Source organism: Rhagoletis pomonella, unplaced genomic scaffold (genome assembly GCF_013731165.1).
Source record: "Rhagoletis pomonella isolate Grant_MI unplaced genomic scaffold, Rhpom_1.0 Rhpom_scaffold_00002, whole genome shotgun sequence".
NCBI classification, from domain to species: Eukaryota; Metazoa; Arthropoda; class Insecta; order Diptera; family Tephritidae; genus Rhagoletis; species Rhagoletis pomonella.
In genome coordinates this window covers 19,264,316-19,284,252 of record NW_023458556.1, presented here as the reverse complement: position 1 = coordinate 19,284,252, position 19,937 = coordinate 19,264,316, and the positions used below count along the sequence as shown (strand labels likewise).

Genomic DNA, 19,937 nt, shown 5'->3' with positions numbered 1-19,937 from the left:
TTCGCACTATTTGTTCGCTTCTTACTTTTATTTATTTTTTTTTTGAAATTCTTGTTTACTATCTCATTCTCAATTTATGTTCCAATTTTTTTCCATTTTGCATCCAAGTTCCTAGAGGGACGGTTCAGTAATAACACAAGTAAGACAACCTTCCAGCAAGATGTTGCTAGAGCTTTAGGCAACATAATAAGAAACAAAAGAAGGAATGAATTTTGATATGAGCGACATTGTTCAATATCAACAATGTATGTAGCCCGCCAAATGGTGAAACAGGTGAAGTGAGTTCCTCCACCAATCATCCGAACAACAAACAACGCGACTAAAATTAGTAGCGCACTCGAATTTCAGAATCAGTACGAACTGAATTATCGCGCCAGCAGCAACAAAGCGGAGCTAGTCGGAGAAACGGTTGTTTGTGCAGTGGATGAAAAGAAGTTGCAAAAAATAAAATAAATATTTGTATGTACATAGATACATAAAATAAGCAGGCGTGTAAACAAGTGCAGTTGCTTGTAAAATATATTTATATACCACAAAAAAAAAAAACATACAAAAAACAAACAAAATATTTTCAGACAGCCTTTTGTGCAAATACATAATTAAACAAATAAAATGGAGTTCAACAATCGTCTGTTGCTGAAAATCATTGAGCTGGTAAATTCGAAATGCATCTGTTGTTATAATTGAAACGTACTTAGCTAAAATTTTTCATGAACACATTTTATGGATATGGAAAAATTTAATAAATTAACACTAAATTAAAAGTTGAATTTTGCGAGAGATTTGAAATTTAAAGAAGAAATTTGTGGTATTAGAAAATGAATAAATGAATAAATTCATAAATTTGTATGTTAACTAAATAATTATAACTTGAGTTAATATCAAATAATTTCGCATAATTTTTATAGAGCTGTGTATAAAATTCTTTTCCTTATAAAGTAATAATTTTCTGCAATAAAAAAGTTGATCGTTTTTACTTTTACATTCACTTATAAAGATTGTATATAAAAACTTGGAATTGGTTGTTGTTATAGTGTTTTGACCAAAATTTCTATTTCTGACGCACTTTTATGGTAAAAATCGTCTGCTTTGGCACATTTTCTTATAGTATTTCTCGCACGCTCAATTTATATAGCGTAAAAGATTAAGATATTTGGAGAATGGAGTTTTGCTTAAAATTTCTAGCATACAATTTTTAATTTTTTAAAATAAAATACACATTCGAAAAAAAAATTAAGATATTTGGCGAATGGAGTTTTGCTTAAAATATTTAGCATAACAAATTTTTAATTTACTTAAAATAAAATACACATTCTTGTGCGCCGAAACATGGTTTTTCTGAATTTTCAACTTTTAAAGGCCTCTCTTAAACTTGACTAACTAAAAAGCAGGGAACTCGTTCTTCACTTGAATAAAGTTAGAAAGCCAAGAGAGGACCTTTATTTTATGCATATTTTCTGTAAACATACATACTTATATTTTCTCTATACGCACATACACTGGCGGCCAAGACTGGATGATTAGTGCTACGTTTTTAACATTTACAATGTTTTAAAGACAAAACGGTTTTGTTATTTTTTTATATGATCTAAATATGGTTCATGCTTTAACCAAAACCAAGGATATCAACCTTTAAAATTTTATACAGAATTTAGAAACATTCAAAAAATTTTCACAAAAATGTTGAGCTTTATAATCAAAATTTTTATAAAATTTTTGAAATAGGGCGTTTTCGAACTGGCTGCCGAGTTAGGTTTAGCAATCGATATGTAGGTGAATACTCTTTTAATTTTAATATCAACAATTATAAATTGAGTTGATGTCCTTTGGATTTTAATTCCTTTAATACTTTGCTTTAATACTTTTAGTCACAATAAGCCGAATCAAATGACCTCAGTTTTTTAATTTATTAAATTGGGAATAGATTTTTCGGCACTTTCCTATTCGCCTTTTTTTTTGAAATTTGGAAGTTTCAAATAGATTCAAAGCTTAATTCAAATGGTTATAAAACAGTCATTGAACTCATCTAAAATCCTCTTAAGCCAACTGTGCATGTAAATGCGTTTCTGGGACAAGTTTGAACACAGAGGCCGCTTACACTTTTGCTAAGTGTTAGGCCGAGCTTCTGCTTCAATTTGTGTTGAACGTCTTGCTTTTGTTACAAAGTAGGGAGGGACCTACAGTTGTACGACGTCTTCCAATGGCAAATGGATTTTACGATAAGCCTTTTCGAGGCAGAAATACTCTCGCAGGCGTAGATTATGCTTTGAGGGTTAGGAATAACCTTTATTGAATCAAAAAAGCGCCATCCTTGGCCTGAATTGTGGCCTCCAAACGACCGATGCACAGTGGTTCAAAATAGCCATTTACTGCTCCTAATTCACAGGAGCGTTAATTTTTTACTCATTTGATTAATTTTTGTTTCAAATTAAATCATATAAAATTTTCCAGAGACCAGTTGAGCCTGATCTTTGAATTTTCGTTTCCTTGTATTAAATAAAAAAATTCCAAAAAATTTGAAATGTTCTAAAAAAATGTTTCACCAAAATTAAATTTTTTAGTTTTTAGAAAAAATCTAATTTTAGTATAATAAAGTGCAAATTTCAAGTGGCTAAGAGTTTGCGTTGATTTTTAATAATAAACAGTGAATTATGAACATTAAATTCCGGTTTTGAACCACTGTGCGATGATACCACGCTACCAACAAGCGGCTCTGCGGTATTTTGGCCCACTCCCAGAGAAGCGCTCTTTTCTTCTTTTATCTTACTTTTCTTTTACTCTTCAAAATACCCCAGGACACAAAACGAACGTTGTTTTGTGCCATTTTTGATTGACGCTTGCGCTTTGAGTGACGGTGCTGAGTACTGTTGCAATGTCTAAGGTTTGCGACCGAAATGTTTGTCTGCTCAGAGCTTTGGAACTGCCGCTAAAATTGTTTTCCGATATATTTGTGCAACTAATTTTGCTTCATGGTCCAAAATTACGATCAGAGCGCGTTCTTCAACCGTTATACATAGCGATCCAAACCATAACCATCGGTAGCACCTGCTTTCTGCTGGCCTTTCGAATGTTCAACATTTTGGCTAACCTCCCTGGCAAGTAAATTCGATCATTTTGTTTGTTTTTTAGATGCTGCCCAAGTACGAATGATCCATGCACATTGTCAATTCCTTGCCACTTTGAGTGGCTTAGTCGGGTGGTGAAACATCCGTCATCTTTGGCTAGTGCTGCGGTTCAGTTTGTCACTGTATTAAGTGCTGTTATCATTCAGTAGTGTTCCGCTAGAATCTTCCGTTAGCTGCCTAAGTTATTGATAGAATTCCCGGTTGATTTTCATACGGCCAGCATCTCAAGCCATTCGCACTCACGTATTTCCTCCTCTCTCTCTCTGTTTAGTCATAATCTAATTGCTTATAAGACTGCTTTTACACAATTCAAGTATTGAATTCAATTCTGCTCGCATGTGGAAGAGAGGGGGTGAGAAGAAAAGGGACGAGTACACATGCGTCTGTACCGTCAAGTCGTTTCAACTTTCTTGCTTTGCTTTTAGCATTTTCGTTGCTTCCTATTTAAAGAACCAAAAACTTGAATTCAACAGAATTGAAAAGTGTAAAAGCAAATAGAAAACACAAAGGAGTATGAGCAAGAATTGCTTTCAAGTACTTGAATCATGTAAATCGGGTGTAAGTTTTGCCTACTACAGATTGCTCATCAAATAACAACACCGAAAAATCACATGATTCTTTTTTTTCTTCCTAAATTTGATGTGCCACTAAAATTCATCAAAGCAATCACTGTTGTTATTTTTGTAGGGACTGCCAACATTAATGGTGTTTTTGTTGTAAAAGTTTTTTGTTGTTATCCTTGAAGTATACGCGTTGCAATTTATGCTCTATATATACTCACCACATCGCTTAAGTATATATAAGTATGTACGTTAGGGTGGTGTAAAATGTATGTGGGGAAAAAGTAGAGTCAGAATTCTAAAAAATCAATATTTTTCGATCGGAAAACTATGTTTCTCTGCAGGAGGTTTCCAATAATAACACCCAATTTATTTAACCATTTTTTCATAGCAACTATAATTTATAGGTCCACCAAAAACACCGAAAATGCAATGGGAGAACCAATAAAAAATCGTTAGTATTAAAAAATTTTTAAATAAACAACTAGGTATTACTATTGAAAGTCTTCTGAAGGGAATCTGAGTTTTCCGATCGAAAAATATTGATCTTCAAAAATTCTATACCATTTCTACGAAAAGTGGTTTTTTCCCATATAAAATCAGAGAAAACTTTGAGCGCTTATTTTTTGATTAAAAAAATTCCGACTTTACTCTTCTTGGACCACCGTAATGTATTTGCACATTGATCCTTTTAAGTGCGTAAATGTAAATAAGCCATGTTAGGCACGTAATTTCTATCTGCATATGCGTGTCTTGCGAAACATGTTTAGATACATTTGTGTATCTAAGCAAAGCTGTTGGGCTTGCGTGCCTTGGTTTATGTACATATAAAAAAAGTACAACCATTAAATTTAAGCAATAAAGGCGTAAAAAGAAGTGTAGTATGTCATAAAATGTGTAGTAATGAAATTAAAAGTTAAATTATACTGAGGTCAGCGGTAACAATTGTCTAACGCCTTCTTACTCACGCAGCTATTTATAGGCTATGCGTTAAACAGAGCTTAAATTCGTGTGATATGTAGCTACATATGTATGTATGTAAATATGTATAGGTTTTGTTTTTGTTAACATTTTTATTCTACTTCATCGCTGTTATTTTCATTACTTCCTTCATTAGCTTCATTGGATTTGAATTCTCGTTTGCACACTCTGCATGCGTAATCCATTAGCTTTGTTTTTGGAAAGCAGTGTGTGAACAAATATAAATACATATGTATGTACATATGTTTGTATATATTCAGTATGGAAGATAAATATGTATGTACATAGAAATATACATTATTTCTTCAATTTATGGACCCATACAAATTCAATTGTTTCGAATAGCTACCTACATATGATTATCTTACCTTTGTGGTATCATTGTTAGGCATATTAAATTCGTGCAGCATTACAAAGTAAAATAACCATTGTTGTCTCAGTTACTTTTGAATTTCGGGGATGTATTTTTACTATCTGTGTACCTGAATTTTTATGTGTAGCCAGCATGAATAGTGCTTCTCATTTTTGAAATGATGTCATTTCTATTCCATTGTTTGCTTTTTCTAACCGGTCTGATTTTGAAAGGAAGCAGACGGAATATTTTGAGAAGAGCAAATGGTGTATTCTTTCCGTATTTATGTATAAGTATGTATGTATGTACATACACTGCGTCAAAATCCAGCCATAAACCAAGAATAATAGAATACAAGCTGCGCTGGATGAGCAAAGAAATGCTACGCCACAAACTTTATTCGAGTTTCTCAGTAGGCTGAGCGGCTGCAGAGGAGATGCTCTACTGTTTTTTTTTCTTCTACTGCCGATGAAATACAGCTACAATAAGAATTGTTGAGGTCTAGCCGCATTGGCATCCAAGGTACATTTTGTTTTAAAAAACATTTGTTTAAAAGGCAGATATGTAAATTTTAAAATCTACTTGAGAAAACGACTTTTAGATTGACAGATATTAATATCAGGTATACACCGAGACTTAGAGATCTACTGTACCCTCGACTCTTCAAAATACGTCTGCCAAGCTAAACTCTCACATCTTCTGTAGACGATTTCACACTCGACACGAGTATGAAATCCTACTACCATATTCCCAGCTTATACAGATTATCTCATGGTCTACACTGTAGACTCTATAGCAACAGTGCGCACCCAGTAGCTCAGTTGGCTCACGACAACATAAGTGTGGTTCGCTATATTTGAGGGGTTTACACTAACTGCACAGTTGTCTGCCTATGAATTCCTTCAAGTAACTTCACACGTTACCAGTTCATCTCTCAGAAGAAGGTTTTTGATTACAGAAACCCATAGCAGAAGCGAAAGATACAGTTTTGCGGAGTCCCTCTACTTAGGTGCCTAGTGACTTTGTAAATAGCACTGCTGATACACATTATACAATGAAACATTCAATCCCGCCATAGATAATCGACTCGAAGCAAACATGGAAATTTTTTTCTCTCCAGGGAGGGCTAAACTCTGTGGGCAATTTTATGGAGCGCTGTCGCCGTAGAAGGATAAACAAATACATATTGCCGAGCCATGAACGAATATTTTCAAAAATTTTCTGGATAAACAACGAAAAGCTGAGGGGCCTGACGCCTTGAGCTAATTCACTCCACTTCTAACTATCGTCGGGAAGAAAACTAGCTTAGCTTTGTTTGCATTTAGAAAAAATGTTCAAGAAATAGTATCAGCACCGGAGAAGTCCCGTCCGACCCTAGAAATTTGTATGTGTGCATGTAGGAAATCCTTTAGGCACTCCTACATATTGTTTGAGGTATACACTGCGACTAGAGGATCTATTGTGCACTTTCTTGGTGGGATCGTAATATTTTAGCCTTTACAGCTCGATCGATCACTTTCAATCTACCCATCGCGGCTTAATGGCGCTTGCAATCATTCATGTCAAAGTCCCCACTCACCATTTCCTGCGTACGTCGTAGCAGTACGGACAGAGACTAGTATCAACCACTATAGACCCTACTGGCGCGTAAAATCATCGAAAGAAGAGCCTATACTAAGCAATTGGAACAGCAGACTACATAGTTGCAGAATAACTCACTGGTAACTTTTTATATCAAAAACTATTTACTTTCAGCAATATTCATTTCCCAGAAAAACAGCCAAGGTTTAGGTGGAAAAAAGATTAATTTCAATAATAAGTTTCCTGCAATTTGCCCCGTACATTCATAGATAGTTAACTAAACTACAGATGTCGTTTTTATTCGCATAGAAATGTATAAATAAAAATACTTCGTTCCACTCTCCATTGCCCCGTATGCAGATTACCCGGTTGCTTTTGTTACCTAATTTTATTTTATTTTTTTAATCTCTACACTTTAATGATATCATACTGCCCAATTTCGGAAAGTCGCAATTTTGTGTTGGCATGTAGGGAACTCACGATTTCAATATACATACAGGTTTTTTTTATTCAAACACTTGTATAAATATGGATACAACCCACTAGAACCTGAAGGGAGATCTCCCTATGTGAGGAATAAAAGAGTACTCCCCTTAACCTGATTTCTGAGCAATAAGGGAGATTTGTCGGTTTTGTACTCCTTTATTACTCGTTTAGGAATCAAATAGGAGATCTCCTAAGCGAGCGACGAAATAATACTCCCCGAGGCATGATTTGGGAGCAATAAACGAGATTTGTCGGGTTTGTCCTCCTGTATTGCTCGCTTAGGAGCGTAATGAGAGATCTCCTAAGCGAGCAATTAAAGAATGCTCCCTGAGGCATGATTTGGGAGCAATAAGCGAGATTTGTTGGTTTTGTACTCCGTTATTACTCGTTTAGGATTAAAAAGTGATGTCTCCTAAGCGAGAAATCCAAGAGTCTTCTTTTTGATTGATAGGAGAGCAATACGCACTTCGTACAAAAGAAATTTTGTGTTTTCGAAATAATTTATCATAGAAAAAAAACCAACAGAAAATATTTCTTATAGGCGCATAAGGAGGACACAATAATCTAATTTGGATAGCACACAGATTTTAATAAAAGTCCGTTGGTATGTACCTCAACTTTTGTTTAAATATTTTAAGCATTGTATTACTTACAAATATACCGTTAAATACTTTTCAGATTGCGCAAATTAGTGTTTGCATTTAAGTGTGACCCCCGGGTTTAAACATCGCATGGGTGACAAAGATGTCAGATAAGCAAAGTCACCTTCACAATTTCCCCGCTTGGTGGATTCCTGACCAGGCAAGCATCCTTGACAACCAGGAAATCATATACGAGTACATACTTATATGTGAATATCTTATCTTACCGTTTTGTTATTATTACGTTTTACTTTCATATGATTTCTCTGCAATATAATTCTAAAATTAAGCAATTATGTAAGACATATTATTTATGTTTTATCTGATCTCGTACTTATATCTATTAAGGTCTTGTAAAATTAGCACAAATGCACGTGATTAAAAAGTTAAATAAAAAATTTAATAAATAGCAAAATCTATTTGGCTAATTTAAAATGTTCGTTATCATTGCTCTCTTATTACTCCTATAGGAGGCTTTCGGGATGCCTCTAATGGGAGCACTCCCTTATTGCTCGTTCGGGAGGTATATGGGATGTTTTCTATGTGCACTCCCTTGTTGTCTTTTTGGGAGGTTTCTGGGAGGTAACTATGGGAGTACTCCCGTATTGCTCCATTAGAAGGTTTGTGGGATGATAATTCTGTGTGTGCTCCCCGATTGCTCGTTTAGGAGGTAAAAGGGATTACTCCCCCTCCTAGGACATCCAATGTTAAAGGGAGTATACAAAATTACATGCTTATACACAGAAGCATAGGGAGCAATGGGGAGTATTCGTATACTCCCAAGGGAGTACTCACCGAGCAATCGTACGATGCTCCCAAGTTCTACTGGGAAGGGCAATAGTATAAATATATATACACATACAACTGTACTCGTCTAAAGTAAATTGAGCCGAATTGGAGCATCTTTAAAAACCACCTTTATTTTTTTTAATGTGCTTAAAATCTTAGCGTTCTGCGAATAAATCGGAGCAGATTGTTGAATGTTAAAGAGCTCACGTGTTCGTATTTAGCACATCGCTGCCAAAAGCTTCCCTTTAGGAAATGCGAGCATGACGAAGGCGTTCCACGGAAAGAAGGAAATATTCATTTTTGTTGGACAATTTTTGTTTTTTAACCCACGTTATCATAGGGGGCTTTGTTCGGCGAAACGGTAAATCGATATTTTTTTTTGGCGTTTTCACGAAAAGCGTTAAGGAATGCTTCCACTTTAATTCCAGCTCGAGGTATTCCTTATTTCCCAAGAGGGTTCTTACCCAATCATTGCATAGGCTGAACAATGAAATAAAATGCGTAGCTGGATCTTCTAAGATTGAGGGGAAACATGGGCACCTGGAGCCCCTCGAAACCTCCCAGTCCTCGCTTAGCAAAATATTTACCCAGCTTGGCGGGAAAACTGGTTGCAGACCAAGGATTATTTGGTATAAACCGTCTCTAGCCGAATGGGCAGGTATTACCCGTTGACCTACGACCCCACAAATGGCTTTAAGAGCCTCTGAGGTGATTCACTTTCGTGCGACTACTTCAATCTGATGCTGGAAAGCGTAATATGAGCCGCAAATCTGAATCACAGCGGCACCATATATAGCAAAAGAACGATGTTGCTGGCGTATGCAGATGATATCGACATCGTTGGTCTGAAGCAAAAGAACGATGTAACCGCAGCATTTTCCAGTTTAGAAAAATAAGCTAACGTAGAACGAGTACACACGTTTCGGGACACACCTCACTGCATAAACTCCACCAACAACGTCAGCCTGGTGATCAAGCGAAAATTAAACTCTTGTCAATAGGTGCTACTTTGGGCTCGGTAGGCAATTGAAAAGTAGAGCTCGCTCTCTAAAAGTCTCTCGTCATGCCCTTTCTTCTATATGGCGCAGAAACGTGGATGATGTCGTACAAAATGAGAAGGTTTAAGATGCTTTCGAGAGAACTATTCTATGCAAGATCGTGGACGACGGGTATAGGAGAAGGATTGAATGACGAATAGTATGAGCTTTTTAACGACATGGAGATAGTAAAGCGCACCCATGGATGGACACTGAAAGAAAACGGGCCCACGCACCAAATGGACGGACCAAGTGCAGAAGGACCTTTCTGCACTCAGGATGAGTAACTACCGCAAATTCGCACAGATGAGGTAGGCAATTGGAGAAACTTTTTGATGAGTTTCATAAAAGTTTACTGTCCAGGATTACTCCTTTCAGGGGACGGGGAGACAAGACCATCAAATATTCGACTATTAGTGAAAAGCACAACACTAGTTTCGTTGGTTTGGTTGCAAACAACTGAGAGAAAAGTATCTGTAATGAGCTAGGTCGTTGAGGACGGCCGTTATTAACATCGGTCGTAACATATTGACCTCCTCGTGCCTGAATCCCCAAGAACCTTTGCACGATCATTGCTAACTTTTCCCTAAAGTTAGTTACCTTACCTAATTGCTGGATTTTCTTCAAAACTAAGTAAACGGCTGGCTTGGAAATGTGTAAAAATTTAGTGGGTTTTATAGCTGCGCCGTTCGGAGGCGGCTGGCGCACACCCTAAATTCGAGAGTAGATCGTACGATATATGTAACATTTTCCAGCTCTTATCAAGTCCAGTTTTCAATGATTCAATCTTAAAACCATTTTCGCTTAAACATATTCATTGCCAGCAATATTTGGTTTTTTTCTAAGAATTTATTTGTTTACGGCTAAAGCGCAGGCTCGGAATGTGCTATTTCTGAATACATACATATAAAATATTTATGATAGAAAGTTAGTAAAGTAAATAAAAGAGTATTTATATTTACTTGCCAAATTGCGGTGAAATAATTGCTAACTGCTTTATATGTTATTTATTTTGTAATATTTTATTTGCTTTTTCTTTTCTTGTTATTTGTTCGTCGTCTTATATTTATTATGTCATGAATTATTTGATTATATACGACTTACTAGGTCATAAACAGATATTGCCAGTCAAATAGCAGTCAACAAGCGAATGGAATGCCTATTTAGCATACGAGCTGCAAATTTCTGTCTTTCAAGAAACTGTAAATGTATTAGCAATGCAATAAAAAACACTTTATGTACTCGTATAAAACTTTATGAGCTTTGCAGCCGTACGAGTGATCAGTGAAATCACACTCAAGATCACAGCGTGCCGAGCAGTAAAAGTGAACTTGAACTAACTTCATTTGTATGCAAGTCTCAATATGTATATATGTTTATTTGGATGTATGTATATATAGGGTGATTCCATAAGATCGCATTTTTTTTTTAATAAATAAAAGACAACAAAACTTGTCGAAATGATCATGTTTCATCATGTTTCTTCATGTTTTTTAGTCTATGGCATTTATGTATGAAATCGGCTGCGGTTTTTTGGCATAGCCCATACCAGAATTCCATTGATGTAAAACCGCAAATGTGGCAGTTTGGTTTTTGAACATGACGATTTTTTTTATTTTAAATAGGAGCAACCGCCTCTTTCCCAAGCTTCGAGTTGGTAAAAATATGGCGCTGCAAATCGTCGCTAGGCTTCAGTTCCTATGTAAATTGAATTTTGTAGGCTAGAAAAAGTTCAATTGCTGTGCACGACGACGAATTGAGGTTGTCGCGGCCTGGTCTACAACAGCAATACATATTTTCGGTGATACGACCTGTACAAAAACGCACGATGTGTTTTGACGTTTTGTGTCACCAAGTTTCTGCAAACAAGGTGACCGGTTATGCTGATCGAATCAATTGCGCCATGTGCGAAATTCACTTCTTGCAGAACAACCATTTTCATAAATTGTTTGGATCACTTTTACGCATTGTTCAACTGAGTATCGCTCCATGGCTAAGTTTTCCAAAGCCTGTAGTACCAATTGTCTAAAAAAAAAGGCTAAAAAAACATTAAAAAATCACTAACAATTGATGTCAATGAGCTGCATCATTCTTGGAACACCCTATATTTATGTATATAAATTTGCATGTGCTCCTTGCTGAAATGCGGGTGTGGTATTTACTGTTACGCAGCTGAGCAAGTACAGTTTTATAAAAATTGTATTTCAGTTTTTTATATTGCTTGCTGTTCAAGCATCTACTCACTTTTATCGAGTGTATGACATCATTTTTTTTTTAACTGACTGAATGTGATCCTCAAGGGGACCATCTCTTGGCAGTGTCGTCACTTATAACATTTATTAGGTGGTAAAATTCTGAAAATCCACCCAATAATAATATACGTAAGTCTGATCACTATCCTCGTATAGTGTACAGCTAATGCGATGTCTCCAGGTCGTTCGGTCCCAGTTAAGCGACATCAGTGGGGATGTAAATTTTTTAACGGCTACCACGAACGGCTAATCGACGAAACACCCTGAGACGATTATGAATGCGGCTAATTTTAATGCCCTAGAGCTCGTCAGGGCTAGTTTGGAAGTGCTAGCCAAAATACTTCAACCTTAGGCTCGCGAAGTCGAAGGTGATTCCATCTCCTTATCCTACAGGCAACTGCAATAGAAGAGTTCAAGTAAGATTCCCAGTCAGAAGACCCAAAAGCGAGAGATGTTGCTTTTCAAATATATGGATCTTGAAATTACGCAAGTTATAGGTTTTGCGCAGCGCTTGCTGAATACACATGACATGCGTCTCGCTATTTGGTTTCCCGCAATGTCGCTGTGGCCCGGAACGCGGAAGTGAGATTAATATCAGGTTTCGATGCATTCCCAGGAGCCATTTCGATAGATGCAGTACGGAATTGTGTTAACCCGTATGCCTCAAACTCTATGGCGCATATTCATATTCATATTTAGTACTCAACTAAGTTGAAACTATTCTAAGTCACAACTAAAGCTATTCATAGTCGCCTTAGTTTCGACTTTTCTGGCTAAGTACCAACTTAAAATTTTGCTTCGGCTGCAGCTGCAACTAAGTCGTAACTAGGAAGAAGTATTTTATCAAATTAAGGGAAAACAGACGAAATATGTAAAAATTAAGTTGGTAGAGGGTGATTTTGATAATATTGAATAATCTCCCATTAAAATTTACAAAAATCGATCCATTTTAATCGGAAGATGAAATTAAATGCGTATTACAATTTGAATAAAGCTACAACACGATTTTATAATTGGAATAATTTAGATAAATTCTCAAATAATAAGGCACTCCGCACATTACGCGCCTAATCTTAGTAGAGTAATCGTTTCGACATGCCGAAACGAATGAATGACGACTCCACTTCTGCACACTACCACGCGCTGCATATGCCCTTGAGGCACACACATACCACACATTATATATTTTCTGGCCGTTCTCTCTCAATGATCACTTCCGCGAATATTTCTGCAGTAAAATATTGCATAAAGGCTTATAGTTTAGTACAACTAGCACGAATTTTAGCACAAAATCATTAATTCTCAATTATTTCCTATTGAAGTGACAAATAATTTTTATTTCCAACACAAAAAAGTAAACAAATGACGATTTCGAAACAGCAAGCGCCTAACAATGTTGGGCGCTTCGATACATGAAGCTTTTATGATTAGGCGAAAACATGATTATGAATTGTAATGTACAGATCATCATTCATCGTAATAAAAGCTTCATACTTTAGTATGCCGAAACGATTACACTGCTATGATTAGGCACTTAATGTGCGTATTGCCTAAGTCAGTTTCACGCTAGTTCTTTTAAAGTAAATTTGTGCATAACATTTAGATATCTACTATTTGTATGTTTCACAGCATGCTTTCGATAAACATCGTCTTCACATCACTGCGGTTGTTCTGGCTATTTCACACAATTAACAAGAAAATGATACCTTATTCTTTTGCATAATCATGCAATGAAAATAAAAATTACATAAACGGATGGTCAAACTTGACGTTATTTAATAAAAATGTCATTTTTCCAAAATATCGTAAAGAAAAATCGATACATTTTCACACTCGTTTTGCAATATCGTAAAACTAAGTTAAAACTACTTAGTAGAAGTCTGAAATGCGACTATGAATAGACGTAAATTTTAAGTTGGTACTTAAATTTAAGTTGCAACTTTGTTAGTTTCGACTTAGTTGCTGGACTATGAATACGCGCCAATGGTTTTATTCTTAATGGGAGCTGGCTCAGATTTTTCTAAATAGTAATAGTAGGACATATTCATAGTCAAAATTAAGTCGACTTTAAAGTTAGTAGCAGTTTTGTTGACAGATTTTGCATTGAAAATTATGTCAAAAATCAGGTACTAACTTTAAAGTCGTCTTTATCTTGACTACATATGAATATGCCCTAATACTTAATTCTGATATGAGCGAAACACACCACACAAGCGGCTTGACAAACCAAACGAAATATCACTATGCTTCAAGCCATTTGTGTTGTGTATGGGGGTATTTGAAGGTTTGATAAGACGCTTGAGGGAAATTTGAACAAAAATCAAAATTTTTTGATTGAAAGAGTCATGTTTGTGTGTATGCTTGTGTGGTGTACAGTATATTTTGCTTAGCTGCACATCCTTCTTTGCACGAAAAACTTGTGCACGTAACCGAAAAAGGCACTTAAGCGAATTTTCTTTACTACTTCAATGAGGAAGGTATCCGAATCCCTATGAAACCAAATATTGGCGGAGCACTTACCATGTAGAAATTACTGCAAGCGAAATTTTTACCGAATGTAATCTAATTATCTATATAACTACATAAATTGATAGCCATTTTCGTTGTTCTGCGAGATGAGCAAAATAAATAAGAGGTTGTAAAATTAGGTAATTGTAGGGCCAGTGCAGGTAAACGTAATACTTTCAGTGATAATTGATACTAGTCGCACAATTTTTAAGGCAGGTATCGCCAATGTGCAGGTATGTTGAATGCATCTATCGCAGCAGTTTCCTTATAAACGTTAAAAATAATGCTTTTGATGCGCATTTTGGGGTAGGTATCTTAAATATGCACTTAAGCATAGAGGCAGCAAAGCAAAATATACTGTATTTATTTCGCTCTTTACGCTCGTCAAGGATGGAGCTTAGAAATTTCCAGCTGGTTGATATCTGCTATAAATCTAAAGATATGGATATAAGTGAAACGGAAATAGCAACACCATTATTTAGTACATTTATTTTAGCTATTATTTATTTTATCATATGTATTTATATTCAGCCTTATCGTGGGTTTCGTGCGAAAACAACATCGCCTTAGTGAATACATGGAAAAGAAAAGTGAAAAGTGTTCGATAAGGCTGAATGTGTCTCGCCATATTTAGTGATATCTCACGTAATTGATTATAAGATCTTAGTTCACTTACATACATACGTACATACTAGTGTCCGACCGTAGGTTCGGCCTGGTTTCGGTATTCGGCCGAATTTTTATCGGCTGAATTTTTATCATCGGCTTCAGCCTTCGGCCGAAACTGCTGAACAATTAGACAATTCACAAGGTGAGGCATTTGTTACGAAGTTATTAAAAAAATTTAAAATTTTGTTGCTGTTTCGCATAACATAACACTTTTGAAAATCTAAGAACACTGTATATTAAAAAAATACATAAAAGTGATACAATTACATTTTGCTGTAATGTTGTAGAACATGGGCGCTATTTGGAAGTTTTTCAACAGAAAAAAGCAACTGCGATTTCCAATGTGTGTCAGAAAGAGCTTTCCCTGGGCTTTTTTCTTTTTTTTTTAGCGGCTGCGGAAAATGTATATTTTAATGTGCTCCTTTTAGTTAAAAAATAATAAAAACTAGTGCACCCGCATGGCGTGGCAACTCTCCTCAAACATTCAAAAAGTTCAAGCTAAAGATTTCTTAACATTGTTTTGTTTGACTATGGTATTTTTATATTTCATATATTTTTTGTATTATTTAATTGAATTACACCTTTCAAACAGGTGGCAAAAGTATTTTAAAGCTAAATCCTTGTTAACTCTCCTCCGTCGGACATTGCGATACATATTCTAATTAACTGATGAATTAAGTGGCATTTGGCTTTTCAAACATGTGGCAACCCCGCTAAATATGGTTCAGAAATAAAAAATTTTCAAACCCCCTTCCGTAGATAACCATATTTTAATAATTCATTTAACTTATTAAACAATTTGAAGTTAACTTTTTAAATAGGTGGTAACCCTCTCTTCCAACACCACAAAAATATTCTTTCCGTTCAATACTAAATATATCTTAATGCTCCTTCGTTTGACATCCATATTTTAATATTTCATATAACTTGTGTATAAGTAACCTAAATTCGGCATTTTAAGCAGGTGGCAACCCTCTTGAAAATATTTCCAAACTACTAATTTTTGAAACACCTTTCGTTTGGCATCCATATGGTTTTTTAAACAGGTGGCAGGTGGTAGTGAACTATAGGAGGGGTTCAGCTAAGAAACAAAGCTTTTCAAAACTATTTCGAGTTTCAATACAGTTTTTTAAAAGGTGGGAAATCTTTTCAAGAGAGTTATCCTACATTTGCAGACCAAGCCTTTTAATATGACACCTCACTTTGTTACGAAGGAAAAAATAATCATGGACTTATTATTTTTGAAGCGTAAAACTTAATTTCAATGTTCGGCTTCGGCTTCGGTGTTCGGCCGAATATTAAATAGTACCTAATATTAGGCTTCGGCCACGGTTCCAGCTTCGGTCGGACACTAGTCCATATAACGCACACACACACACAAGTAAAGTGGAATTCCGCAATACTCATCGCAAACTGTCAAAAGTCAAATGATTATTTGACAACTATAAACCTTTATTTAATTATTGTCAACTCCTAACTTGGGCAGAGCACACTTAAGAGTTATTGAGGCTAATTATTGACTCAAGGCCAAAATGATGTATGTATGTATATATGTAACTTTCGCCTGTCTATTTGTAGTTAATTTTATTTTTTCATTCATGATAACATTTTTATAATCAATTAGGAGGGCTTTTTACTTTAGTGCTGACGTCGCATATAGCAACAATTAATCATCACCCAACTGCTTATTGGTTTTAATTTCATTAAGTATCTCTTTATTAAAATTATTTAAATACCTATATCGGCACTCGTGCTGTCAACATTTACTATCAATTGTAGAGAATCCAATTTAAATATTTGTGCAAATATTGCTAAGTTCTTGTCTTAAGTTATAAACGTTGGTAGTGCATTCGATTGCTTATCAAAAAAAAATTTTTGCCCCTATCGAAAACAGTAAGTGTCAGACTGGACTACTGAGAGGCTTCCATTCAAAGTGTGCGTTTTAGGCATTCTTAAGAATACTTATCCCGTGGTAATTGACGCAGGATTACATTTCTTGTAAGTTGAGTAGAACTCGCTAAGGTTTATATCCGGAGCTTTGCAACCGGTTGCAGGGGACTTTTAGAAATTTCACTTATTTTTATTTTTCACTAACAAGCTAATAAAGTTATCGAACCACACACTTTTATGTAGGTATATTTACTAGCTCCTTGCATACCAACTAAAGACATTAAATTGAATGTAATAGCGGCTAAATAGCTATAAAACTTTTACGAATAGCCCATTAGCATTTATTTAATAGCAACTTAATTTAATTGATTTATGACAGCAAATGACAGGCAAAGAATATTGACAGTTAACTGACAGGCAACGCCCACTAAGCAGCATGGTTGCATTACACACATACATCATATGGAGCAGTGAGGCAAAGAGGCCTTCTAGTATTGAGTAAGCGGAATACAAAGGTGAAATAAACAAGAGTATTTTTATGAATAGAAGGAATACAATAACTCCACTGCGCCACTAAAAGCTGCAATATCCTTTTTGTTTGTCTGTAATAAATTTTTGTCAATTGTTCTGCGTCAATATTTATTGTATACATTACTACAAAATTTTACCAATATAAACAGGTAAATAATGAAGGAAATGTGTTGTCAACAGTTGGCCGAATGTTGAGTATTATTTACAACAGAATTTACTTAATCCATTAGTATTGTATATGCGCGAACGCAATTTTCTGTTTACCAGTGAACAATTTCTGTATAGTAAACTGATGATAAATTTGGTAAAAATAAATTGCAATGTATAAACTATGAGAAATCGAGCTGATCTTGTAGGTATGCATAGGAAAAAAACACAGAAACTCAATCACCCGTTAACTTTTATAATAACAAAACTTTCGCAGAATTAATTTTTGTTTTACTTAATGCATGTTTACGTAAATATGTAAAATAAACACCCGAAATGTGCGTTTTAATTTTTGAAATTTAAGCTTAATTTGAGCTAAATGAAGATGAAAAAATCCTCCTTTTAACACAGCAATTTCGGCTAATTCAAATCTTTTCTAAGACAATTGGAAGACAGTAGGTAAGATAGTTTGAAAAACTTTATTTATTATGGCTCGAAAGTCTCATAAAAAAAGCACTCTTGCCAACTGTTCACACAAAGCATCACTGTTCCAAATGGAAATGTACAAGTAAATCCTTTTGCTCGCGCTGCTCCAACAGCCGCAATGGCCGAGTGAGCAAAACTCTGGCGTGCATTCGAGAGATCTGAGGTTCGAATCCTCGGGCGGCGGATTTTTTTCCTGTTATTTTAATTTAGTTTTTATATTTTAGATTTAGTGTTCATTTAATTTTAAGATTTTATTGTCTTCAAATGAAAAATATATCTAAAAATTCTTAATTTAATGTAACTTTTTAAAAGCTGATTGTGTTTTTAAGTCAATTATTTTAATTTTATTCTCTTTTAATATTTACATTTTATTGTTTTAAAAAGAAAAATACGGGTTTTTAATTTACTTTGTTTTCTTTTTTTCAATTTGTACTCTTTTATTTTATTTTAATATTTAAATTTTATTGTTTTAGAAGGAAAGCAATTTTTTAATTTCATTTAATTTTTAGAAATTTTTTATATTTCTTTTTTTCCAATTTAATTTTTTTCTTTTTGAATTTAGTTTCCCTTCATTTTTAGGTTACATTGGTTTTATGTTTTTCATAATTACGTATATTTTTTTAAATGTAATTTTCTTTCAGTTTTTAGATTTCATTGTTTTAAAAAGAAAAGTATTTTATGAATTTCATTTAATTTTTAGAAACTTAATTAATTTTTTCTTCTATTAATGTTCTTTTTTCCCTGTTAGTGTGTTCTTGTTTTTAATTTAATTTTCTTTTAATTTTTGTATTTTATTGTTTTAAAAGGAAAAGATTTTTTATTATTTTCATTTAATTTTTAGAAACTTATTTTATTTACTTTTTTGGTTTTTTAATATTTTTTTGTTTATTATTGTAATTTAATTTAATTTAATTTTCTTATTGTTTAAAAATATAAATGTATATATATATATATATTTGATTCAAGTAAATTTTGCAAAAACTTATTTCTAAAAGACAAACCAGATAACGTATATTTAAATAAATTATTTCTTAATGTGCACATATACGTTTATAAAACAGAGTACTACCTCAAACTTAGATAAAACCCTATAGCTCAGTTAGGTTAAATCAGGAGATTCGCTCATATTCGATGGCCGCTAACAAAATTTCCTGCTTAACATTTATGCATTTATGCATTTAACCCTCCATCATTCATTTTAATGGACACATATGTAACTTCGACGGGTCATAAAGACTCATTGTTATTTGAGTTAAGGGTTAAAATGTTCTACCAGAAAATGTCTCGCTAAATTTTACTGGGGGTCTCTGAAGACAAAGACAAGGACATTTGACATTTTAAGTCAATAAAAAAATTACGTGAACGCTGAATTTGTGGCCAAATTTCAAACCCACTGTAGAATGTGATGGGGTGGAGCAAGATATTCGACAGCCACGCATGATTGCTAACGGTTTGCCATTGTTTCAACAAGTCCCTAAAATGGCTGTTGCGCAGTCTTATAAGTAAATACAAATCAGATTACATATTCTTGTTCATAATTTTTCACTTAATGTATTTGATAAAACTGACATTGGCATAAAATTTCACGGAATTAAATTGAGTCTAAAGCACTTCTGAAATTCATGAGTACTTTTTTATGCAAATACCACGCAAGTTTTAATTCTGATTTTTTTCTGTTGAATTTTTAAACACAAAATTCACCTTACCAATCCCTTTGTTTGGCGAAAAATTGAGAAATTCAACTTTCGTCTGTTGATAATTTGCATAACCAGACAGCTTTGTCTTTATCAAATTTTTGCTACAGCACACTTTATCTAATTTGTATAAAGTTTTATTTACAGAGAAGTAGATATGTGCTCGTAGGCATGTGTGTATGTATATTAGGGTGTTCCAAAATAAGTA

General features: G+C 34.5%; 1 protein-coding gene across 1 annotated transcript in view; it reads left to right on the top strand.

Moving 5' to 3' along the window:
* Positions 1–274: 274 nt before the first annotated feature.
* LOC118733226 overlaps positions 275–19,937 on the top strand; it is a gene marked incomplete at its 3' end in the record, with an annotated part of 21,186 nt that continues 1,523 nt past the window's right edge. The window contains 1 exon segment of the mRNA XM_036462546.1: positions 275–654. Within this exon segment, the coding sequence (XP_036318439.1) occupies positions 613–654 (42 nt within the window).